This window comes from Budorcas taxicolor, chromosome 11 (assembly GCF_023091745.1).
Source record: "Budorcas taxicolor isolate Tak-1 chromosome 11, Takin1.1, whole genome shotgun sequence".
Classification (NCBI taxonomy): domain Eukaryota; kingdom Metazoa; phylum Chordata; class Mammalia; order Artiodactyla; family Bovidae; genus Budorcas; species Budorcas taxicolor.
In genome coordinates this window covers 74,571,579-74,598,908 of record NC_068920.1, presented here as the reverse complement: position 1 = coordinate 74,598,908, position 27,330 = coordinate 74,571,579, and the positions used below count along the sequence as shown (strand labels likewise).

At 39.9% G+C, this 27,330-nt stretch overlaps 2 protein-coding genes across 2 annotated transcripts in view; one reads left to right on the top strand and one right to left on the bottom strand.

Moving 5' to 3' along the window:
* Positions 1–16,518, top strand: part of NLRC4 (NLR family CARD domain containing 4) — a 34,878-nt gene extending 18,360 nt beyond the window's left edge. The window contains exons 6-8 of the mRNA XM_052648234.1: positions 139–231; positions 870–1,037; positions 16,226–16,518. Coding sequence (XP_052504194.1) covers positions 139–231; positions 870–1,037; positions 16,226–16,518 — 554 coding nt within the window. The remainder of the gene's footprint in view (positions 1–138; positions 232–869; positions 1,038–16,225) is intronic.
* Positions 16,519–22,455: 5,937 nt separating this feature from the next.
* SLC30A6 (solute carrier family 30 member 6) overlaps positions 22,456–27,330 on the bottom strand; it is a 41,753-nt gene continuing 36,878 nt past the window's right edge. Inside the window, exon 14 of the mRNA XM_052649697.1 lies at positions 22,456–23,459. Within this exon, the coding sequence (XP_052505657.1) occupies positions 22,959–23,459 (501 nt within the window). The 3' untranslated portion in view covers positions 22,456–22,958. The remainder of the gene's footprint in view (positions 23,460–27,330) is intronic.

Sequence of the window (27,330 nt, the reverse complement as noted above, 5' to 3'; positions counted from 1 at the left end):
TTATATTAATCAAGTGAAATAATGTTTTGTATGCTACCAACAAAGAAAACAAGGACTCAGAATTCTTCTAAGGATATTTTAAAATGCACTTACAGTTCCCTGAAAGTCTTGTTTTGGATTGAAATTTCTTTTTTCCAGCTCAGAATCTTCATAACTTGGCCAAACTGAGCATTCTTGATTTATCTGAAAATCATCTGGAAAAGGATGGAAAAGAAGCTCTTCAGCAACTAAGTAAGAATGACAATTTAGCCAAAACCAAATACTCAAAAGGTCAGAAAAGCAGTTTCTTTTATCCACATATGCCTTACTAGATGGACCTCAGTGAAATGAAGGTCATTACATAAGTCAATGTAGCCCTTATTTAAACTACTCTTGAAGAATACGGGCCAATGGTTTTTGAGTTATTAGTTTTCCCATATCATTGCACCTGAGATTCCCACTTGCTTGCCTCCTTCCAGGGAGCTAGTGTCTGAGAGTGACATTCAAGGCAAATTTGCTTAAGAAGTTAGTGATAAGATTTTTAAGCTGTGATAACAATTCTATGATTATGTTAAAATAAAACAACCTGGTACCTACTGTCTGAGATTTGTTTCAAAATAATATAGAAGGGAAGAAATTTGATGACAATGAAGCAAGATTATCCATGATTTGGTTTTTGTTGAAAGTTGGCATATTAGTACATATAGTTTTATATATTTTTGTATATTTTTGAACACTTCCCATAAAAATATTAACCAAAAAACAAGTAGATTCTTATTGCGCACTGAGCAGGCTTCAGAGATAATAGTCATTCCTTCTCTCACATCCCTTCATCCTTTATCAATTCTGAGATGGATCCAATTTCTGAAATTGCTCCCTGGTTCTTCAAGTTGACAGGCTGCACATCTTAGAACAGCTAACCGTTCTGATGCTGCCCTGGTGTGGTGATGTACGAGTCAGTCTGGCCATACTGTTGGAGCAACTGAAGAAGGTCCCACAGCTCGTCAAGCTTGGGCTGAAAAACTGGAGACTCACAGATGCAGAGATTAGAATTCTAGGTAGGTATACATACAGCGCTAAGAGAAAGGAAGTTAGCCCTCACAAAGGTCTTCAGTTGGCTTGGGTTCTATTTAGTTAGTTAGCTAGCATCTGATTTGCTTATTTATTTGACTCCTCTTTTTTATACAAACATATTGAAAGAGTGTTCACATATGTTAAAGAGTAAAATGATTGAAGACAACTGACCTGTCTTCAAGCATTTCACCTGAAGTGTTTAAAGGAAAAACATTCACATTATCTGATAAGGTGTATTATGTTAGGAATTGCTCTTCCTGGCCTTAACTATCTGAAATTCAGCAAGGCCCCTCCAATCTTGGGAAATATGTTTAAGTCACTTGTTGGGTATTCAAAACAAGTAAGGAAAAGAAAGAAAGAATGTGTTAGTCGTTCAGTCGTGTCGAATTCTTTGTGACCCCATGGACTGGAACCCCAGTCTTCTCTGTCCATGGAATTCTCTAGGTGAGAATACCAGAGTGAATAGCCATTGCCTTCTCCAGGGGATCTTTCCAACCCAAGGACTGAATCCGCATCTCTTGTGTCTCCTGCATTGCAGGCAGATTCTTTACCATCTGAGCCATCAGGGAAGCCCAAGTGCAATTTTAATGTAAATGGGATCATGGAATACATTTAAGAAGTTGCAAAATAACCCAGGAACAAAAAAAGATAAATAGATGACTGAAGACACAACAGCCTCAGGCAGTTGAAGTGTCCCCACGCTCTCTGTATTAGTTATCATGTCTGTGTAAGATGACTCCAAAATTTCTGGCTTACACAAACTATAGAACAAACAACTATAAACATTACCTCACATTCCTGTGGGTCAGGAATTTGGAAGCAGCTTAGCTGGGTGGTTCTGGCTTTGTGTCATGGGATTGCAGTACAGATTTGACTGGGGCTGCTGGAAACCTGCTTCCAAGGTGGCTCCTCACTGGGTTGGCAGGTTCGTGCTGGCTGTTGGATGGGGCACTAGTTTCTCATCCCTGGACCTCTCCATACACTGTTTGCATGTCCTCAGAACATGGCAGCTCACTCTCTCCAGAGCAAGAGATCCAAAAGAGAAATCAGTTAGATGTTGCAATATCCTTTATGACCTAGCCTGGGAAGATCATTCTGGGGTCATCTCTGCTGTGTCCTATGGTTACTCATGTCAGCCCATCCCAGTGTGGGAGGGGACAACACAAAAGAGTGGACACTAGGAGGTGAGGATCATTGGAGCCAACTTGAAGGCTGACTACTATATTACCTAAGGCAAAGGATTGGTGAAAACAGCCTTGACTGCCTTCATCTCCCTCCCAGATTGTCTAGAAAGTATTTGTAGGATACACATCATGAAACTTACCATTTTAACCATTTTAAAATCTACAGTTTTGTGGAATTCACGTTCTTAAGCAACCACCATCACCATCCATCTCTAGAACTTTTTGATTTTCCCTGGCTGAAACTCTGTACTCATTAAAGACTAACTCCCTCTTTTAAAAATTTCTCCTAGAGATGTGTATGTCTTTAATTCCTTAGGCTGCCCAAAGGGTCTGCAATTCTTCGTGGTGCTGAGATTCTGGGTCTTTCCTTCCCTTAATTCTTTTATTTATTTTTACTTGCACTGGGTCTCTGCTGCTGTGCTTGGACTTTGGGGCTGCTCTTGGGTGCAGTGCCTGGGTTTCTGATCGTGGTGGCTTCTCTTGTTGTGGGACACAGGGTTTAGGGCACAGACGCTTCAGTAGTTGCAGCTTGCAGGCTTAGTTGCTCTGCAGCATGTGGGATCTTCCTGGATCAGGGACTGAACTGTGTGCTCTGCATTGGTAGGCAGATTCTTAACCCCTGGGCCACCAGGGAAGTCCTCTCCTTCTCTTTAATTTCTAACTCCACTTCCATCTCCTCTACCTGCTCCCTTCACCATCAAATCATATCATCCTGGGTGCCATTCTTTCAGGACCTTCTGCTATTCTGGGTGATATTGGAAGCAGGCGGGGTTTCTGTGACAGGCTAATTAGCTAATAAATAATCCTTCTCAGGTAACCTCATACCTAAAGCAAGTTCAAAAGGATATGTCTTTTCAAGGAGGCTGTTGGGAAGTGTGTAGAATTAGAATTACAGGTGAGGGAAGGCATTTTTACATAGAGACTCTTTATCATCTTTCAAATCTGTAAGTAGGTAGTTGCTTAACTTGCCCACTTCCGAGGCTGACTACTGAGACCAGAGGAGGAGATGCTGTGGTGGGTTCATTAAGAACTAAGCTAAGGGAGTAATTTGCCACTTCACTTTAATAGCCTAGTGCCTAACAGCGTCCATATGTAAATGAGAGATATAAATATAACAGAAGACAGCTGACTCTTGGGAATTTACCCGTAATGATGTACCCCAAGATGCAAGTGAAAAAATGACAAAATGAAGAACTAATTTATTCTCAAAGTGTTTTTAAAAAGAATTTGTGGAATTACCATTATATACCTAATAAAACATAACTATTATCCCTGTTTTATAAACAGAGACATGGAATCTCCTTGGCAGTCCAGTGGTTAGGACTCTGCACTTCCTCTGCAGGGGCCACCAGTTCCATTCCTGGTCAGGGAACTAAGATACCTCATGCCATGCAGCAAGGCCAAAAATTTTTTTTAAAAAAAGAAGCAGAGACATAAGAAAGTTGTCAGACCAAAGCAGGGAGAGGGCTAGAGACAGAAGAGTTGACGAAAGGAGCAAGAGCGTGCAGGTGCTGGCGTGACTCCTCCCCAGCCGTTTCATCCACCCCCCAAAGGTATAAGGGGTTCCCAGGTGGCTCAGTGGCAAAGAATCCGCCTGCCAATAAAGGACACCCAGGTTTGATCCCTGGATTGGGAAGACCCCCTGGAGTAGGAAATGGCAACCCACTCCAGATTCTTGCCTGGAAAATCCCATGGACAGAGGAGCCTGGTGGGCTACAGTCCTTGAGATCGCAGAGTCAGACACAACTAAGTGTGCACACGCATGCAGCTAGAGGTATAAAAAGCAGTCTACTTGGATGTGAGGCACTAGCTGAAGAGTGAGAGCCAAGCATTCTCTGCCTTTGGTCTCTAGCCAGGTGAAGAGACTGCTGTCTGTCAGTCCCCTCTAGAGGCTCCATCATTATGAAGTGGTTAAGTGAATTAGTTTTAGAGTCAGACAGACCTACCCATCCCTTCCACTTGATAGATGTATGGTCTGCAGCAACTTCAAGCTGCTGAACCTCAGTTCGCTCATCTGTCAAATGGGGATAATTACAATGCCTACCATATGAGAGGTTATTATACTAATCCATAATTGAGCTAATGAATAGTAAGAAGTTCAATACTGACTCGTATATGCTCAATAAATGGTACTGTGATCATTATTTTCTGGCAGCTTCAAGGGGAACCAGATGCTAGGGTCATCTTCCTTCAAAAAAGAACTTCTTCAGGCTGCTCACTTTTGATGTATAAGATCCTTCACAATAGAGCCCCAATCCACATTCCTCTCCACCTTCATCTTCTGCATGCCTCCCCACCTATGTGAGGTTTCATCCTCATGAACCTCTTGCTAGTCCTCCAAAATGCCTTTGTACATGCATTCCATCTAGGAAGTCCTTCACCTCCTCTACAGTCCTTTAAGACCTAGCTGATGTATCTCTTTTTTGGTGAAATAGTCTCCTTTTTAAAGAAAAATTATTTATTTTTAATTGGACAATAATTGCCTTATAATGTTGTGTTGGTTTCTGCCGTATATCAACATAAATCAGCCATAGGTATACATATGTCCCTTCCTTCTTGAGCCTCCTTCCTACTCCATCTCACCCCTCTAGGTTGTTAGAGAGCACTAGGGTCCGTTTCCTGTGCTACTAGCAGCTTCCCACTAGCTACTCTTGGTGAAATAGTCTCCTTATGCTCTCTCTTCTGCACCCCTAAGAGTAACCTAGATGGTTGTTTTAAGCCTCTTGTCCAGAGTCTTTCAAATTTTTTTGCCTATGACCCACATTTTAAAAGTATATTTTATCTTGTTATCCAATGCACACATACACATACATTTTTATAGTATTTACATATACTTTAAAATCTTCTTAAAATCACTAAAAAAAAATGTGGTACATCTATGCAATGGAATATTAGCCATAAAAAAGCATGAAATGCCATTTGTAGAAACAGGGATGGACTTAGAGATGATCATGTGAAGTGAAGGAAGTCAGACAAGGAAATATTATATGACATCACTTATAAGTGGAATCTATAAAATGATGCAAATACTTATTTACAGACTCTTGGACATAAAAAAAATCTTATGGTTACCAAAGAAAACAGCAGGATTGGGGGCAGGTGGAGAATTAAATTGGAAGTTTTGGATTCACATATGCACACTACTATATATAAAATAGAGGGGCAACAGGACCTACTGTACAACACAGGGAACTTTCAATATCTTACAATAACCTATAATGGAAAAGAATCTGAACAGGAAAAATATATATACAGAACTAAATCACTTTGGTGTACACCTGAAACTAACATATTATAAATTAACTATCAGTTCAGTTCAGTTCAGTCGCTCAGTCGTGTCCGACTCTTTGCGACTCCATGAATTGCAGTACGCCAGGCCTCCCTGTTCATCACCAACTCCTGGAGTTCACCCAGACTCACGCCCTTCGAGTCAGTGATGCCATCCAGCCATCTCATCCTCTTTCGTCCCCTTCTCCTCCTGCCCCCAATCCCTCCCAGCATCAGAGTCTTTTCCAATGAGTCAAGTCTTTGCACGAGGTGGCCAAAGTACTGGAGTTTCAGCTTTAGCATCATTCCTTCCAAAGAAATCCCAGGGCTGATCTCCTTCAGAATGGACTGGTTGGATCTCCTTGCAGTCCAAGGGACTCTCAAGAGTCTTCTCCAACACCACAGTTCAAACGTATCAGTTCTTCAGTGCTCAGCCTTCTTCACAGTCCAACTCTCACATCCATACATGACCACTGGAAAAACCATAGCCTTGACTAGACGGACCTTAGTCGGCAAAGTAATGTCTCTGCTTTTGAATATGCTATCTAGGTTGGTCATAACTTTTCTTCCAAGGAGTAAGCGTCTTTTAATTTCATGGCTGCAATCACCATCTGCAGTGATTTGGGAGCCCAAAAAAATAAAGTCTGACACTGTTTCCACTGTTTCCCCATATATTTCCCATGAAGTGATGGGACCAGATGCCATGATCTTCATTTTCTGAATGTTGAGCTTTAAGCCAACTTTTTCACTCTCCACTTTCACTTTCATCAAGAGGCTTTTGAGTTCCTCTGCACTTTCTGCCATAAGGGTGGTGTCATCTGCATATCTGAGGTGATCGATATTTCTCCTGGCAATCTTGATTCCAGCTTGTGTTTCTTCCAGTCCAGCGTTTCTCATGATGTACTCTGCATATAAGTGAAATAAGCAGGGTGACAATATACAGCCTTGACATACTCCTTTTCCTATTTGGAACCAGTCTGTTGTTCCATATCCAGTTCTAACTGTTGCTTCCTGAGCTGCATACAGATTTCTCAAGAGGCAGGTCAGGTGGTCTGGTATTCCCATCTCTTGAAGAATTTTCCACAGTTCATCGTGATCCACACAGTCAAAGGCTTTGGCATAGTCAATAAATGAAGCAGGGCAAAGACTAATAGAGTTTTGCCAAGAAAATGCACTGGTCATAGCAAACACCCTCTTCCAACAACACAAGAGAAAAATTAACTATACTTCAATTTAAAAAATGATTTAAAAAACTGCTCTAATCCATAAGCTAGTTCCAGGGCTTCTGTTCCCGTGGTCCCTCCTGGCTCTGCATTTCTGTCTTTGTGTGACTCTGGATCTGTGTCAACTTACCCCTTTCCCTATTCTCCAAGTTACTCAGATGGGGAGAATTCACTTATCCTTAACATCTACAAGAAGGTCCCAGTATAATTACAGATGTAGCAGATTCACTGAATGCTTCTAAGGATTTGTAAATGTGGGCTTACATGACAGCTCTGAATAGCACTGAAGTTTAATATTGGCTCTTCCCCTTTCTCAAATAGATGCAAGACCATTTCTGCCAATTCAGGCTCCAGTTGCCTGTCAACTGCCCTGTCCTATTTCATCACCATCTCTTACAATCCCCGAAAAAAAAAAAAATCCTTCTATGTTGTTATGAAGAGTAACTCAATTACATCTAGCCCCCTAATACCAAACTCAGTTCAGGACCTTCCTTCACATTGTTGTTCAGTCGCTGAGTCGCGTCCAGTCTTTTACCACACCATGGACTATAGCCTGCCAGGCTCCTCTGTTCATGGGATTTCCCAGGCAAGAATACTGGAGAGGGTCACTAGTTTCTTCTCCAGGGGATCTTCCTGACCCAGGGATTGAACCCGGGTCTCCTGCATTGACAGGAGGATTCCTTACCACTGAGCCACCAGGGAAGCCCTTCCTTCACATAGCCACACTAATGTGCTCTATGAATAACAGGCTTCACATTCAGGTTTCTCCTCTTCCCCTCTACTGCTGGGCTCTATTAACAGCAGAGAGAAGAATAGATTTATTTCCTCCATAATATGAATCATGTTAAAAGGCAGAAGAAGCCAAAATCAGGGTTCATTTTAGTTTTGTTTTTCAATTGATGTGTAACATACCCACAGAAAAGTGTACAAATCCTAAGTAGATAGTACAATGAATTTTCATAAGGTTCATATACCCATGTAACTAGTACCCAGATCAAGATGTGGAAGATTAAAAAAAAAAAAAGAAAGAAACAAAAGATTCTCAGTTTTGTAGCTCCCTTCTCCCAGCTTCCTGACTTCTATCTAACATCATAGATTAGTCTTGGCTGCTTTTTAATTTTACATAAATGGAATCATACACTGTATATTATTTTGAGTTTTCCTTGGTTCAATATCATGTGTGTTAAATTCATCCATATTATTACGTGTAGGCAAGATTCATTCATTCTCATTGCTGTAAAATCTATCATGTGAACATACTTCAACTGGTTTTTTTCCATTCTACTGTTAATATTTGAGTAATTTTATCTTTTGAATACTATAAATAGTGCTGCTATGAACATCCTTGTGTACATCTTTTGGTGAACATATGGGCACATTTCTGCTGGGTGTCTACATAGGAGTGGGTCTGATTTACAGGTAAAGCATATGTTAAGCTTTGGGCTTTGCTGGTGGCTCAAATGGTAGAGTCTGCTTGCAATGTAGGAGACCCGGGTTTGATCCCTGGGTTGGGAAGATCCCCTGGAGAAGAAAATGGCTACCTACTCCAGTATTCTTGCCTGGAGAGTACCATGGACAGAGGAACCTGGTGGGCTACAGTTCATGGGGTCATAAAGTGTTGGATGCAACTGACTTTCACTTTTCATATGTTCAGCTTTAATATGCATGTCAGTCTTCCAATGTACTTATATTCAATTCAGGTTTTAAAAACCTGTGGTTTTCATTATTACACACAGATAGCCATTTATTTTTGTTAGAGCACTTACCATTTGAACTTAGAGAATGTATTCATATATCTATCTGCCCCACTTAACTGTGAGATCTTAGAGAACAGGGCTCAGGCCATTAGACTCGGTGTTGAGTGTATATCCCACACTCAATAAATATGTTGTATAAAAGAACAAAAGAACTTATAGCACCTCCACTATTTGCCATGAGATATAGGCTAGCTTGGGTTCTTAGAAAACTCATTATAGTAAATGCTATTTTCTTATACATATAAAATCATACCCAAATTCTGAAATACATTTGTATGATTTCACAAACTTTATGATATCTGAACCAACCAATCCTTCAAACCTCTAGCATAAGTTTCTTGACTCTGGTCCATAGTACTTCTCCTGGCTTAGAGCTGGCTTTGGGATTCCCATCCCTATTTAGTGATGGTATATGTGATGGATGAGACACAATATGTCTTGAGATGGGATAATAAAATTCAGGCTAGTAATAAGAGATGGGGAGTCTAATGAAATATAGGCTCCATAGGAAGAAGCAGGGAGGAAATATGTCATAGGAAGTGTTTAATGAAATATGTGGTAGATAAGATGTGCTGGAGACATAAGGCGTATTTTCAGAAAAGTACCTCTTTACCAGCGGTTTTAGATACCTCCTGGTCCTAACTGAAGCCTGGCTCTCCCCTACAGCTCTCTTAATCAATCACTTTTATTCTCTTGATCTTTATGCCTCTCAGGGTCCAAAAGGCAAGGTCAATTTCTCCTTGATCTTCACTATCCTTCCAGTCCACTCCTCCAACCTCGTGAAGGATCCCTACTTCCATGTGGCTTAGGCCATTTAACTGAACTATGGCTTGTCCTTATTGCTATGAATTCTGAATTTACTGCCATCTTTTCTTATGCACTGAAGCCTTTGACAACTGTCTTACAGAATTCCTCACCCTCTAATTTTGGTCATCAACTGAGAAGACTTTACTTCTTATGTGAAACTACTCAGGCAACACTCAGGAACCTCCTCTTTGGTCCTTCCCTTCTATTATCCTTCACCCATCTGTGAGGATGGAATTATCAGATTATGATAACTCCACCTAAAACTGTTCTACAGGATATTAAATTCAGACGATTCATTCTCAAACAGCCTTCTAAGTTTCCGTTTTAGTTACGTAGTGACTCATCACCAGTTCATTTCATTTGGACATCCAGTCCATTGAGCCCACTACCACTTTCCTAATAAATAGCTCCTGTTTATTTTGACTTTTCTTCCCACCTAGTTTAAATTCCATCCTTCATCCTGCAAACATTCTTGTCAAAATAGCTGAAACCCTCGTGGCCCACAGTATGACAAGTCAATTTAGGCAAAGACATTTAGTGATGGCCTGTGTGTGTGATAGGTGCAAAAGTGAAATGAAGAAAGTGTAATGAGAGATCTACTTAATGAGATGCAGGGAGAAAATGAGAGTTGAGGTGAGGTGTGAAATTAGATACAGTGGTTAGGGTGTATTTGCTGGCAAAACTGAAAGCCTGGATTGTCCTCAATTTTCCACTTGTTCTGCACCTACACTCAGACCACTGGGAAAAATCACACAATTTGGCAGATAGGTACACTTCAGGTTTATAGTGACAAATTTCAATGAAAATACTTAGAGAAAATGGTAAGAAAGCATTATATATAGAAATATAGCATGCAGCAAGAGCAGGGCTTGATAAAATGCTTGTAGTCTTAAATACTTATATTGAAAGAGAAGAAAGGCTGAAAATTATTGTTTCTAATTTAAGAAGCCAGAAAAGAGTAAACTCAAGATAATAAACATAAGAATATAAATCAATGAAATAGAAGACAAAAATAAGTTTAAAGAAAGATTGGTAAAGCTTAAAACAGTTTTTTAAAGAGTAACAAATGAATAGAGATTAAAAATTAAGCAAAATTGATCAAGAAAAAGCAGAGCAACATAAATAATTTCATTAACCAAAGTGGAGACCTAGGCACATGAATGTTTGTAGCGGCTTTATTCATATCACATATCTGATAAAGGACTACTATCCAGAATACATAAAGAACTCCTACAACTCACTGATAAAAAGACAACTTGATAGAGTTTAGAGAAGACAAAGAATCTAAATAGGCATTTCTCCAAAGAAGATATATAAATGGCTAATAAACATCAGAAAAAATGCTCAGTATCATTAGCCATCAGGGAAATGAAAACCAAAGCCACAGTGAAATGCCTCTTACCATCCACTAGGATGGTTAAATAAAAAACGGACAGGTAATAAAAAGTGTTGACAAGGACATAGAAAAAGTGGAGCCCTCCTATGCTGGTGGTTGGACTGTTTCTTACTTAGGAAAACATTCTGGCACCTCTTCAAAAGGTTAAACATAGAGTTACCAATTCCACCCTGAAGAATCCAAGAGAAATGAAAATATGTGTCCATACAAAAGCATGCATAACAATGTTCATTGCCTATTTTATAATCCCAAAGTGGAAACAACCCAAGTGTCCATCACTGCTAAATGGATACACACAATGTGATGTATCTACAAAATAGAGTGTTATTCAGCTGTTAAAAGGAATGAAGTGTTAGAACACACTGTAACATGGATGAACCTTGAAAATACCACACTAAGTGAAAGAAGCCAGTCACAGAAGACCATATATAGTATGATTACATTTATATGAAATGTCCAAAATGGGCAAATCCGTAGTGATGAAAAGTGGATTAATGGTTGCCAATGTTGGGGGGTGGGGTGAGAATGACTGCTAGTGCTGTGGAGTTCAGTTTTGGGGGTGATGAAGATGTCCTGGAATTAGATAATGGTGTACCACTTTGTGGATATACTAAAACCCACTATGTTGTTGCTGTTTAGTTGCCCAGTCATGTCTCTTTTGAGACCCCAATCCCATGGATTGGGATTTTTCAAGCAATAAGACTGGAATGGCTTGCCATTTCCTTTTTCCAGGGGATCATCGCAACCCAGGAACTGAACCCGAGTCTCCTGCCCGCATCTCCTGCGTTGCAGGTGGATTCTTTACTGCTGAGCCCGTGGGGAAGCCCCAAACCCATTATAGTTATACTTTTAAAGGTTGAATTTTATGGTATGTATATTATATATATAGAAGACCCTAAAGGTATATCCTAAGCAACTGTATTTACACAGTACTTGTCAAAACTGTATTTTTAAAAATACAAAAGAATGACAAACTCTAAATCAGAAGAGTAGTTTCCGTGGGTCAGTGGGGACAGGTGCGTACAACAGGAGGATACCACATAATAGATCCAAGTTTTTATCCATGTTCTATTCTCAGATTAAGTGATAGATTCATGAGTGAATAGGTGAAATTAGTGATCTATCCAATTCTGAATAAACAATAAACACAACCTGTCAACATTTCCTGACAATCTTGCTGTGCCTCTGTATGCAGCTTTCTCTATATAAACAAATGTAAACTTTATTCTCTGTAATCCATGTCTTTCTCTATTTCACAATGAATGTGATTTCCTCCCCCCTCCCCTCTCCTTTTCTTATTACATTATAGTGGCTCTATCCCCCTTTAAGGGCAGTCTCTTTGCTCTAGCCTTGATTGAGATCCCATCCCTGCCCTCATCCCTGTTCAAGATCATTTCACCAATTATGCCCTTCTTTACTCTTTCCTGGTGGCTCATAGTTTAAAGCGTCTGCCTGCAATGCAGGAGACCTGGGTTTGATCCCTGGGTCGGGAAGATCCCCTGGAGAAGGAAATGGCAACCCACTCCAGTATTCTTGCCTGGAGAATCCCATGGATGGAGGAGCCTGGTGGGCTACAGTCCATGGGGTTGCAAAGAGTTGGACACCACTGAGCAACTTCACTTTCACTTTACTCTTTCCTATCAGTTCTTAAAGGTACTCAAATCTCATTTTATATAGAACTCTTCCTGACTCCTATCTTCCCCCTACGACTATCATCCTCTCCCTCCTTCCCTTCAAGGCAAAAATTTATGCACCCTCAACACATCTCCACTATCTGACCATCCTCTGCTTCCTTCTTATTCCAGCTGACGCTACACACTTGCATATGACTCAATGGATATTTCCCCAAAGCGTTTGACTTACCTACGTAAAAGTTGACACTGAGTACTCTCTCCTTTTCAAAATGTTCTCTTGACTTCCATGCTACCTCGGTTACTTCTCAGTCTCCTTTTCCATGGCAGTTCCTTCATACAGATGTTAAATGCTCCCAATCTTCCTTAGAACCTGGTCCTAGGTTCTCCGCTCTTCTTCCTTAGAGAGTACACTTCATCTTACAGCTTTAATTGTCATGTTTAAATTTTGACCCCCGAGATTTTGTTTCTCCCTGATCAGCAGTCTGGGACTATTGAATAGGAATCATTGCGAGCTCAGGGATCTACTGCAGCTGTTCTCACTTACTTTTTTAGATGACATAGTTTGACTTATATGTTTGAGGCTAAACTCACAATCTAGCATGTTCTCAAAAAGGCATCACATCTGAACTCCATTATCCAATTTTTTTCCTCAAAAAAAACCCACCACCACTGACTATACTTATGTTCTAGCTCAGTGGTAAGTTCTGGGCCAAATCATTCTGCCACATGGATCCTCAGAATTTTCCAAGTGCTCTGTTTTGCTTTCTACTTGTAATTTTTTTTAAATAGCATCTTATTGTTATTGTTAGGCACAGTAGCTTTTGGGGGTCTCTGAAAACAACTAAATTTATGAAGTCTGTTTTTCCTGTTCCCTATGTTGCCTCATTTCTTGGGAGCTTTTTGTTCGACTTTTTGTCTGTCTTTAGTTCCTTGTTGGAGGCTGTTCTCAACTGTCTGGTATTCCTGAACTGTTCTCTTCACATTTTAGAGTGAGGCACAAGTTGGTAGGAAGCTCCCTGCACCTGAGGGAGTGGCTTAGGTTCACCCTGGGTGGTCAGGAAAGAAAAATAGCTTTTCCTGTGTAGGGCCTTTCCTTGGAGGCAATTCAATTTTCCCTGAGAAGGATCCTTCTTTCTCCTGGAGTATATAAGCCCAGTTGCCACTCTTCTGCAAATGAAGTGGGGCTAGAAGATCTATTGCCTTTGTGTGTTCCCAAGGCACCTGGACCCACCACAGCACCTATCTTCCATCTAGTTACTTCGTTATGTATGTTTTCACACTACATGTAAGCCCAAGGAGACAGAGCCCATATGTCCTTTTATGTTATCCCCAGCACTGAGCAACTTCACTTTCACGCATTGGAGAAGGAAATGGCAACCCACCCGTGTTCTTGCCTGGAGAATCCCAGGGACAGAGGGAGCCTGGTGGGCTGCCTTCTATGGGGTAGCAGAGTCAGACACGACTGATGTGACTTAGCAGCAGCAGCACCCAGCACTATCCAGGGTACATGGTAGGCACTCAAAACTTTTTGTTGAATGAGTAAGTGGGAAGAGCTCTGGCTCAGGGGCACTACAGGGTGGTCTCTGCCACACTAGAGCTTTGTTTAAGTTGTAGGAACCCTTCAAGGATCAGAATCCTATCCAGAGAATCTGAGATTCTGCCTGGAATTAGGATCAAGCCACTTGCATTCTCCACAAGCCACATACAGCCTACAGAGCTAAATGTCACTGATTCCTCTTCTCTCAGAAGTAGTCTGCTCCTCATGGCGACAAAAACACCAAATCGAATGAACAAAATGTGTACCCTTGTGGATTACACTGCTTGTTCTTGGTTCGTGTGCTTGTGCACATTCTGGTAATTATCCCCAAATCTCTCTAATTGATACCATTCTTTAAGCCTGGCAAGTAGCCTGTATAAATAGCTTACCCTTTGAGGGTGGGATGGGCTTGAAATTCTTCTTCCTTAAAGTTCCTTTCAGGTGCTGCAATCTGTTCTGGTAATTGAGGAGAAATGAAGTTGCTTTTTTGTGGGGGAAGGAGCTTTATATGCAGACATGGCAACCAGTATTTTGACTGAACACATACTGTGCTGGGAAGAACCTGGGAACAAGGCAGAGACAGAAAGGACTTGAGAAAGAGGTTTAAGAAGAGAAGGGAGAAACCTATGAGGAAGAAAGAAGGGCTCATTATGGGAAGGAGGAAGAAAGGAGGAATGAGGCCCTATGTATGATTGAGGCTGGGCACAGGCTAAGCTGGTCTAAGGAGACCCAGCCACACCTTGGCTTACAGAGCAGAGCTATATTCCCCTCTCCTATAACACTCAGGACTGTGCAGTCCAGGCAGGTGGAGTGGCTTTGCTCTGTGCAGTCTTTCAGACAGAAACCTACATGTTCTTTACTCCTCTGTTTCTTAGGGTGTTACCTTTGACTTCATGGTAATGGCTAGGATGTTTACCTTTCCATTGTAGGAGTACTTTTTAAAAAAATTTTTAAACATTTATTTATTTATGGTTGTGCTAGGTCTTTGTTGCTACACAGGCTTTTCTCCAATTGTGAAGAGCGGGGTCTATTCTCTAGTTGCAGTAAGCATGCTTCTTCTTGCAGTGGCTTCTCTTGTTGCAGAGCAGACTATAGGGTGCATGGACTCAGTATTTGTAGCTGGCAGGCTCTTGAACACAGGCTTAACAATGGTGGCGTATGAGTCAGTGATGCCATCCAACCATCTCATCCTGTCATCTCCTTCTCCTCCCACCTTCCATCTTTCCCAGCATCAGGGTCTTATCAAATGAGTCAATTCTTCGCATCAGGTGGCCAAAGTATTGGAGTTTCAGCTTCAGCATCAGCCCTTCCAATGAATATTCAGGACTGATTTCCTTTAAGATAGACTGGTTGGATCTCCTTGCAGTCCAAGGGACTCTCAAGACTCTTCTCCAACACCACAGTTCAAAAGCATCAATTCTTCACCACTCAGCTTTCTTTATAGTCCTAACTCTCACATCCATGCATGACGACTGAAAAACCATGGCTTTGACTAGACGGACCTTTGTTGGCAAAATAGTATCTCTGCTTTTTAATATGCTGTCTAGGTTTGTCATAACTTTACAAGGAGCAAGCGTCTTTTAATTTCATGGCTGCAATCACCATCTGTACTGATTTTGGACCCCCCAAAATAGTCTCTCACTGTTTCCATTGTTTCCCCATCTATTTGCCATGAAATGATGGGACCAGATGCCATGATCTTCGTTTTCTGAATGTTGAGTTTTAAGCCAACTTTTTCACTCTCCTCTTTCACTTTCATCAAGGGGCTCTTTAGTTCTTCTTTGCTTTCTGCCATAAGGATGGTGCCGTAAGGGCAGTCCCTGGAGGAGGTACTTTAGAGTGCCGCATTCTATAAGGAAATTCCTGAAGAGTTTAAAGAGGGTTAAAAATAACAACCCCAAAACTCTTTATCTTGAGATACTGAAGGAGTTTACTTACTCAAGTTTAGTTTGGAACATTTCACACCCAAAGAAACAATCCTTAGGTAGTGTATGCTTCTCCAGAAGAGGAAATGACCTAATGTTGCCAAAGTCTGACTCCAGTTTTCAAAACAGGTACTGAATATTTCAATTGTTATCTCCCACATCTCAATTTTTACACAATCTTCCATTACTTGGAAAAGTCAGGAAAAGAGAAAAAGTATGTAAGTCATTTATCTTGATTTGTTATAATTCCTATTTATCAGATTCCCTTACACTTTAGGAAAAATATAATTTGTAAATATAATGAACCAGGTTTATAATCACTTTTCTAACTACACGGAGAATTTCTTTCTTAAGCGAAGCACTGGTCCAAATATAGCCATTTCTCTTAAAACAAAACAAAACCATTTTTCCAGTTAATAGATTTATTTCTGTTTCTATTCAGGTGTATTTTTTGAAGAGAATCCTCTGGAAAACTTCCAGCAGTTGGATTTGGCGGGAAATTGTGTAAGCAGTGATGGATGGCTTGCCTTCATGAGTGGATTTGAGAATCTTAAGCAACTGGTGTTTTTTGACTTCAGTACGAAAGCACTCTTACCTGATGCATCATTAGTCAGGAAACTTAGCCATGTGTTATCCAAACTAACTTTTCTGCAAGAGGTTCAGCTTGTTGGGTGGCAACTTGATGACGATGATGTCAGTGTTCTTAAAGGTGCTTTTCAACTAGTAATTGCTTAAATAAAGGGTACCCTAAGCCTCTGAATGCTCTGGGGACTCCATTACTTTCAGCCTGGTGATTTAAAAATCTTTGCTCAAAAAAACTGCCCCAGGTGCCCTGCATACTTATAAGAAATGTATGCTTACCGTTGTAAGTTACTGAGATGTTTGGATTGTTTCTTTAAATTGCATGATTGCAATAAAGGCCTGGCTAATAAAAATATGCTAACTTTGCTCATATACTTCAAGAGTCTGAAAGTAAACAGCAATCCACTATATATCTAAAAATTATCCTTCTCAACAGTGTCTGCCTAACTCACCCTTTCTAAACATTTTCTTCTTTTACGGATATAAGGATGATGTGGGGCATCATCGCCTTCTTAGCTGGCCTCTTCCATGGAAATCAACTTTCTTAATTTCATCACTCAAATAAAAAGGAGACAGAAAAGAGGAGGATGCTAGGAAAATGAGGCCAAAGAGGAGGAAGTGGGAGGGAGTTTAACTTGATGACATGTATAAACAGGTGAATTTAACACAGATGACCATTTTATCTACTACTGTGGGCAAGAATCCCTTAGAAGAAATGGAGTAGCCATCACAGTCAAGGGTCTGAAATGTAGTACTTGGATGCAATCTCAAAAATGACAGAATGATCTCTGTTCATTCCCAAGGCAAACCATTCCATATCACAGTAATGCAAATCTATGCTCCAACCAGTAATGCTGAAGAAGCTGAAGCTGAACGGTTCTATGGAGACCTACAAGATATTCTAGAACTAACACCCAAAAAGATGTCCGTTCCATTATAGGGGACTGGAATGCAAAAGTAGGAAGTCAAAAAACACCTAGAGTAACAGGCAAATTTGGCCTTGGAGTACAGAATGAAGCAGGGCAAAGGCTAATAGAGTTTTGTGAAGAGAACGCACTGCTCATAGCAAACACCCTCTTCCAACAACACAAGAGAAGACTCTACACACGGACATCACCAGATGGTCAACACAGAAATCAGACTGATTATATTCTTTGCAGCCAAAGATGGAGAAGCTCTATACAGTCAGCAAAAACAAGACCGGGAGCTGACCGTGGCTCAATTCATGAACTCCTTATTGTCAAATTCAGACTTATATTGAAGAAAGTAGGGAAAACCACTAGACCATTCAGGTATGACCTAAATCAAATTCCTTACGATTATACAGTGGGAGTGACAACTAGATTCAAGGGATTATATCTGATAGACTGAGTGCCTGAAAAACTATGGATGGAGGTTGGTGACACGGTACAGGAGGCAGTGATTAAGACCAAGAAATGCAAAAAGGCAAAATGGTTATCTGAGGAGGTCTTATAAATAGCTGAGAAAAGAAGAGAAGCTAAAGGCAAAGGAGAAAAGGAAAGATATACCTATTTGAATGGAGAGTCCCAAAGAATAATAGCAAAGAGAGATAAGAAAACCTTCCTCAGTGATCAATGCAAAGTCAGTGATCAATGCAAAGAAACAGAGGAAAACAACAGAATGGGAAAGACTAGATAACTCTTCAAGAAAACTAGAGATACCAAGGGAACACTTCATGCAAAGATGGGCACAATAAAGGACAGAAATGGTATGGACCTAATAGAAGCAGAAGATATTAAGAAGACGTGGCAAGAATACACAGAACTGTACAAAAAGATCTTCACAACCCAGATAATCATGATGGGGTGATCACCTAGAGCCAGACATCCTGGAACACAAAGTCAAGTGGGTCTTAGGAAACATCACAATGAACAAAGCTAGTGGAGGTAATGGAATTCCAGTTGAGCTATTTCAACTCCTAAAAGATGATGCTGTGAAAGTGCTGCACTCAATATGCCAGCAAATTTGGAAATCTCAGCAGTGGCCACAGGACTGGAAAAGGTCAGTTTTCATTCCAAACCCAAAGAAAGGCAATGCCAAAGAATGCTCAAACTACAGCACAACTGCACTCATTTCACACACTAGCAAAGTAATGCTCAAATTTCTCAAAGCCAGGCTTCAACAGTATGTGAACCATGAACTTCTAGATGTTCAAGCTGTATTCAGAAAAGGCAGAGGAACCAGAGATCAAATTGCCAACATCCATTGGATCATAAAAAAAGTAAGAGAGGTCCAGAAAAACATCTACTTCTGCATACTATGCCAAAGCTTTTGATTGTGTGGCTCACAACTGTGGAAAATTCTTAAAGAGATGGGAATACCAGACCACCTTACCTGCTTCCTGAGAAATCTGTATGCAGGTCAAGAAGCAACAGTTAGAACAACTGGACATGGAACAACAGACTGGTTCTAAATCAGGAAACGTATGCTTCCAGTACGTCAAGGCTGTATTTTGTCACCCTGTTTATTTAACTTATATGCAGAGTAAGAGTACATCATGAGAAATGTTGGACTGGATGAAGCACAAGCTGGAAGCAAGACTGCCAGGAGAAATATCAATAACCTCAGATACACAGATGACACCACACTTATGGCAGAAAGCAAAGAAGAACTAAAGAGCCTCTTGATGAAAGTGAAAGAGGAGAGTGAAAAAGTTGGCTTAAAACTCAACATTCAGAAAATTAAGACCATGGCATCAGGTCCCATCATTTCATGGCAAATAGATGGGGAAACAATGGAAACAGTGAGAGACTATTTTGGGGGGTCCAAAATCAGTACAGATGGTGATTGCAGCCATGAAATTAAAAGACGCTTGCTCCTTGTAAAGTTATGACAAACCTAGACAGCATATTAAAAAGCAGAGATACTATTTTGCCAACAAAGGTCCGTCTAGTCAAAGCTATGGTTTTCCAGTGGTCATGTACGGATGTGAGAGTCGGACTATAAAGAAAGCTGAGTGCTGAAGAATTGATGCCTTCTAACTGTGGTGTTGGAGAAGAGTCTTGAGAGTCCCTTGGATGCAAGGAGATCCAACCAGTCTATCTTAAAGGAAATCAGTCCTGAATATTCATTGGAAGGACTGATGCTGAAGCTGAAACTCCAACATTTTGGCCACCTGATGTGAAGAGCTGACTCATTTGAAAAGACCCTGATGCTGGAAAAGATAGAAGGCGGGAGAAGACAGAGGATAAGATGGGTGGATGGCATCACTGACTCAATGGACACGAGTTTGAGTAAACTCTGGGAGTTGGTGATGGACAGGGAGACATGGCGTGCTGCAGTCCATGGGGTCACAAAGAGTCAGACTTGACTGAGCGACTGAACTGAACTGATAAATAGGTCTGGTGTCTGGTCACTTCTACCAGCTACTTGAAGGGGATTCCTGTTTATCCTTGTATTCTCTTCAGTCTCAAGAATAGCAGGTCACCAAAATTTATATACTATATGCACATTTAGTTAGTACAGTGCATGGCATATACTAAACTCCTGACAAGCATTTGCTGAATATGAGATAAAGTTACCAATAAAAAGCTATTGAAACAAACAGGCCAAAATTATTTAAAAGCAGAAAGAAAAGTCCACGTATGTTCTTTATTCAAATAGTTTAATTCAAACAATTTGGAATGTAAAAGTATTTTCTTGTATAAAAAGCAGATCAGCCTCCCCTGCCCCATAATCAGCAATCTTTAGTTAAGCAAAAAATTGGCAGTTTATGAGTAGCTCAATCAGATGCTTGAATGAGTAGCTAAACCAGTTGCTGATACATGTATGCTATTCCATCTGTGACTTCAGAGATTAAAGAAGAAAAAATGGATCCCATTCTTTAGTACCCTGTGAAAGGTAGAGTACCCTGTCCTAATCTTTTCCCCAACACCTCCCAAAATAATCCTTCCTCACAAAGAAAGAAGTCTAAGAAAAATCTGTTTAAGCTAAACAGATTTAAGTCAAGGCAACTCTGAAATACACAAAAACCAAATGTCAGCCTGTAGTTTACTCTCTGTTCTCATGGCACCTCAAATTAATGGCTTGGGTGTTGGCGTAGGTAACATTTGGCCTGTATGTTGAGGTAGTCACTAAAAAGAAATTCTGGGTACAATATTCTATTTCACAAGTGGATATATTTTCTGCAGATTTAGTAATACAGTTTTAGAGCTGACAGTTTACAGATCAACTACTTCATTTCCCACCCTAACTTTATAGATGAGAAATCTCAGAGGAGTTAAATGACTTACTCATGGTTATAAAACTACTCAAACAATGGCAGTATCAGGACTGGAATCCAAATCTCTTGTCTTACAGCCCAATGTTTTCCTCCATTATAAAACAGTAATTTCTCAAACAAGATTAATCACACTCCTTGGAACTTGCTCTTAACCACAAACCATGGGGCAAGTTTTTAACTCAAACTTACTTCTTGGTCTAGCTTCATGTAACTCCGTGGCAAGATTTACCAGTTAGGCTACTAAATCTAGGCTTATGCTGGCCAAGTTTCTTATTTTCATATCCAGAACCTATCCGAAGGTTGGCAAATAAGACTTCTTTATATAATAATGTCTGGAGCAATGCCACCTGCAGCAGTTGGCATTATCAAATTTCAGCAAGTAGAGCCAACCCTTCAAGAACCCATATGCAACTTCTCAAGTAGTGTAGTCGGGTATCAAAGCACCTTTGGAAGGACAACAGAACAGATGTAACCTCTGAATGAGTGTTGAGGAAACAGGCATTTAACCTTGCACAGAACTGTGTTTAGTACCCGGGCACTTTAAAAATCCCCTGGAGACAGAGAAGACATGCATAGCGTGGCAGCACATACCTCTTAATCATCATTCAGTACAAGGCAGTTCTTCAGATTTCACACATGACCCAAATTCACATTTAGATGAGATCAATGGAGGAAAAATCACCCTGTAATAGTAGACCAATAATAGGTATAGAAATAGTTGGAGGACGGAAGACAAATGTCAAGGAATAGGTTGCCTTATCACATTTACGTTTCATTTTCCCCAGCAGTCAAGGTGGCTTGGGCTCTATTTCTTCAGCAGGTCAAATGGCTGAACAGGGCTGCAAATGTCAAAGACAATGATCAACTCCTCATCAAGCAAAAGTTACTTGGGACATGGTCACTTATTCTCACAGTGTGACTACAATTCTACTTGACAGAGATGGCTTCTTAGATGTTTATTACTCCCCTGTAAAGAAACAGGAATTTGGGAGGGTTGCTTATATTTAAGAGGATGAGTTGACTGAAGAAAGTTGCAAATTTAAAAAACAAAAACAAACAGTTCTCTAGATAGTTGCTGATGGCTGGAAATGTCACAAATCTCCAGGAGTACTGGATTCTAGAAAAGCTGAATCCATTCTCAAAACCCATTTTTAAAACCTAAGTATAAAATGCATGATAAAACAAGAAAAAAAAGTCATAGGTAATTTGTGACTGTTGCTTGTTATACTTTTTATAAGTAATACTGGCCATGTTGGGAAGTCCATAACATTTGTATTTGGAAAATAATTTAAAAATAAAATAATCTACATGATTCTCATACTTATAAATGTTAACAATTCACTATTTTCAATAAAGCAGAACAAAATAAGTTAGAAACTGCCTACTGCAGATCTAACCAATACTACATTCTATAAACCTAAGGTGCACTAGGTTTTGGCAAAATTATATAATTTAAATTCAAATTGTTCATGCAACTTTGAAAAAAGGATCAAAAAGTACTACATTGTACGGAATTCCACATATTTTGGTAATATATGTTATATTTTGTTAATAAAATGAAAAATTAAAGTCAACCAATAAAAAGGTTACAAAAAGGATAAAAATCTATCATTATGTCAGTATTTAATTAAATGTAAGACTGAAAACTGGAATTCCTTCACTGCATATCACTTAAGGATAAGATGTTTATTTAACCAAAATAAGACATTGTGAGGTTGATGGGTCACTTACAAATGTATTGAAGTTTTTTAATGAGAAAAACTATTAAAAAATTGATAATTAAAAATTTTTAACTGTGCCAGATAGTAAAATATGTTTCAAAATTTCTGATAAAAATGTTTGCCTTTACTTTGCATACCACAGGAGGACCTCAAAGAAAAATGTAGCAATTAAGTTTGGAAAAACCTATAAAAGAGACTTTTACTTTTAGAATAGAAGTTTTTCCCCTTTCCTAAAATGTGTACTCAAGAAGCATGTTTATAAATTTCACTGAAGAAAGCATTATATTTTTAATAATGTGACAAATCTACTCCATCAAGTGGTTCTCTTATAAAGGTAATGCTATATCACACTGCAATCAACTACAAAACCAAAGATGGCAAAATTCAAATTTAGAGAACACGCTTTCTAAAGGAAGCCTATTTAAAGTCTATAACATTTAAAAGGTTCTCACTGCCCCAAATATGTTTTACAAAAATATAGTTTCATTGGTTTCATGAAATGTGAACAAGCCTACTACTCTCTAACATTTAGAGTAAATGATTGAACAGTCAATGCAAAGTGGATTACTAAATCAACTGAAACTCAAGGAGTCAATAGTCCTCATAAAAGTAAATTAAATTATAGCACATCATGGTCTTGGTTGTCCAATTCTACTGTTCGTTCCATATCTACTTGGGATATTTGTAAAACCAGTCCTGAATCCTTGGGTTGCTCCAACGCCTGGAACTCCAAGTCCTTGATTAAGCACGCTGCTATAAGGTGCATGTCCATGATTAAGACCCAAACCATAAGGTCTTGTTTGCGTATTTAGAAGAATAACCGGGCTCACATTTTTTCCAGGGGTGTTAAATGAAAATTCTGGAGGTGGACTACTAGGTTTAGTTGGAGTTGATGTGACAGGGTTTGAATCATCAGTACCCTTCAGAGGAGGCATTGGGATTACGTGATGATCTGTAAAGTTTAGGACATTGGCTGCAACAGGCCCAGACAGTAAGGCAGGCCTGATCCAATCATCCTTGAAAATCTGAACAGTCAGAGTAGATACAAGTGTGTACAGCCTGTTGGTCACATGAGCAAGAACCATTTGTTCATTGGCATCTCGTCGAATTCTCACGTGAACTGATCCAGCCTAAAAGGGACAAAATCATAAGAAAAAGACTGCTTACAATTATACTACTGAAAATTCCATTAGAAAGAAACATTTTATTGATATTCCTTAAAAACTACTTTAGTAGTAATTGTTGATGTAAAGAGTTAATAAAATGATTTATGACTCTAAATAAAATATAACATTAAAACATTAAAAAAGAAAGAAATCCATGTAGAAGGATGGCAGGTATATAGCAACAGAAGGCAGAACACAAATGAAGTATATGGAAAAATGCACTGAAAGGGCAGAGAAGGTAGCTATTAATTCCAGTTGAGGAAGACGTTAAAAGAAGATGGCATCTGATCTAGGGCTGGGGATTAAATGAAATCTCAAAAGGTAGAGACAGGCATTCTAAGCTGGGGCAATAGCATGTGAAAACATGGCATGTTTGGGCAAGAATAAGCAACATTACTATATAAAAGAAGCACAGTATTTCAGGAGGCAGAAAAAGAATGAAAGAGAAAAGACAGGAAGAAAAGGAGGAGGAAAAGAGGAAGCAAATAAGGAAAGGAAGAATGTAAAGAAGAAAGTAAGTTTAGGTAGTAAAGTTAAAAAGAAAGGCTAGCTGTGGGGTTCTAAAAATCATGAATAAGGAGTTTTAGTTGCAGCAATCCAACAGAAGTAAGATAATCAGAGTTCAGAAAAATTACAGTTATGGATAACTGCTAATTATTTAGGAACTGACTAAAACAGTCTAGGTTAGGAATGGAGAGGCCAAGATAGGGCAGATATAGTGGGACTACAGATTTCATGATATTCCAGGGGTTAGAAGTGGGAGACTTCGATTTTCAACTGGATATAATAATGAATGAGGGAGATGAACTTATCAAAACACAATCTCAAGGTTTCTAGCCTAGGTTACCAGGAGGATAGAGAGCCCAGGCATTAGAATGATGGTCAGAAGTATGTATACTAACTTGATAAAATGGTCATTATACATCTTGTTTTCAAAAGATAATAAAATAGTAGATACAATAATGATATTTTGATTAAAACAAAAATATCAAGACTGGTATCATATGATCATCTCAATAGATGCAGAAAAAGTACTTGACAAAATTCAACATCCATTCATGATAAAAACTCTTGACAGAGTTGGTACAGAGGGAACATACACCAACACAACAAAGGCCATTTATGACAAACATGAGGGCTTCCCAGGTGGTTCAATGGTAAAGAATCCACCTGCCACTGCAGGAGACACAGGAGATATGGTCCACAAGATCCCCTGTAGAAGGAAACGGCCACTCACTCCAATATTTTTGCCTGGGAAATTCCATGAACAGAGGAGCCTGGTGAGCTATAGTTCTCAGGGCTGTAAAGAGTCTGACATATGGCTAACAAAATCTAAATTCCTTTACAATCTCTAATTTCTTGTTTCCCAAAAACGCCCTGAATGGCAGTGGGTGCAACTGAGGGACTCTGGCAGGGGCTAGTCCCCAGTGTGTCCCGAAGGCTCTACCATCTGTTGCACCTTAGTAGCTGTTGCCTAAGTGGGTGGGGGATTCTTCTGTCCTTAACCTTTTTTGTGCCAAGGATCAGGCCAATGAAAACTGTGAACACAGGTCAGGTATTTAGCAAATTTTCCAGCAGGTTATGAAGGGGATTCCTCGGGATGTTTTTCCCACTGCTTTTTCCTCCTGTCCTTCAGCACCTCTCTCCATCTATGCCACTGCTTACGAAGTACTGGGCAGGTCATCATCTTTCCATTTCGGAAAGTTGTGTTTGAAACTGTTTACCTAAGATTCGGACTTAAAACCCACATGGCAGGGATTCTGTGCTATATTAGTCACTCAGTCATATACAACTGGGACTTAAGCACAGCCAAAACCCAGGGTGCCTGGTTTCAGGACCTAATGAAGCTCAGGGTCTTGATGTCTCATTGCAAAAAATTCAGTGAGAGACACAGCAATAGGTAAGAGATAGATTTGTTCAGATGCAGAGAGATGCACAGTCCACAGTGTGTGATTTCTTATGGTGAAGAGGGAGGATCATTCTAACAACTGGAGAACCACCCACTCCTTGGTCTTTTGATAGTGCCTTGGAACTGTCCTGGTGCCTCTGGGTGTGTCATTAAGCTTGCAGATTGAGAATCAAGTTAAATTTGACTTGTCTTGGACCCATTTAATTTTAATCGGTTTATGTTATGCTCTTGGGCTACATCATTCTCTCAAAAGTTGTACCCTGCCCCCTTCAATCCTGTTTCATGCTCTTTTTCTGAGCCCTGTCTGCGCCCACAATGTTGCCTCTACTATCTTCTGGAGAGACAACCAGAAAATAGCTGGCCTTTGGGAGTGAAATACTATTTAATATCCAATCTCCCTAGATAGTCAGGCCTTCATCTTCCATGTTTTCTACAAAATGTGCAACAACAGCAGCTCTCAGTGAACTTGCTAGGGCAGGTGATAGGCACACAGTGCCTGCTAGAAGTCCATCTGTTGGTGGTATCCCTTGAAGGGCAATTGGGCTTCCAGGGACAATGTTTGCCACTTTCAGAGTTAGCCTTGCAGGCCATTTGGCCCAAATCCTTATCACCCTTGTCCTAAGTTACAAACATAGCCCCAGACCAAATCTACACTCTACTTTTATGGAAAATCTAGTCTATTGCCTCATCAATTTGTTCTTAAACCACTTACTAACTCCTATAGCCAGGACTCTGCACCCTTATAGGCAACGTAACTCGACCCCACTTATATTAAAATACTCTTGATGAACAATGGACGGAGGTTTGTGACACTGTATAGGAGAAAGGAATCAAGGCCATGCCCAAGAAAAAGAAATGCAAAAAAGGAAAATGGCTATCTGAGGAGGCCTTACAAATAACTGCGAAAAGAAGAGAAGCAAAAAGCAAAGGAGAAAAGGAAAGATACCCATTTGAATGCAGAGTTCCAAAGAACAGCAAGGAGAGATAAGGGAGCCTTCCTCAGCGATCAATGCAAAGAATTAGAGGAAAATAACAGAATGGGAAAGACTAAAGATCTCTTCAAGAAAATTAGAGATACCAAGGGAACATTTCATATCAAGATGCTCTGATAAAGGACAGAAATGGTATGGACCATTTCCGGTCCAGACAGAAATGGTATGGACCATTAATATCTTCTGCTAACAGAAGCAGAAGATATTAAGAGGTGGCAAGAATACACAAAATAACTGTACAAAAAAGATCTTCACGACCCAGATAATCAAGATGGTGTGATCACTCATCTAGAGCCAGATATCCTGGAATATGAAGTCAAGTGGGCCTTAGGAAGCATCACTATGAACAAAGCTAGTAGAGGTGATGGAATTCCAGTTGAGCTATTTCAAATCCTGAAAGATGATGCTGTGAAAGTGTTGCACTCAATATGTCAACAAATTTGGAAAACTCAGCAGTGGCCACAGGACTGGAAAAGGTCAGTTTTCATTCCAATCCCAAAGAAAGGCAATGCCAAAGAATGCTCAAACTACCGCACAACTGCACTTATCTCACATGCTAGGAAAGTAATGTTCAAAATTCTCCAAGCCAGGCTTCAGCAATACGTGAACTGTGAACGTCCAGATGTTCAAGCTGTATTTAGAAAAGGCAGAGGAACCAGAGATCAAATGGCCAATATCTGCTGGATCATCGAAAAAGCAAGAGAGTTCCAGAAAATCATCTATTTCTGCTTTATTGACTATGACAAAGCCTTTGTGTGGATCACAATAAACTGTGGAAAATTCTGAAAGAGATGGGAATACCACATCACCTGACCTGCCTCTTGAGAAACCTGTATGCAGATCAGGAAGCAACAGTTAGAACTGGACATGGAACAACAGACTGGTTCCAAATAGGAAAAAGAGTACATCAAGGCTGTATATTGTCACCCTGCTT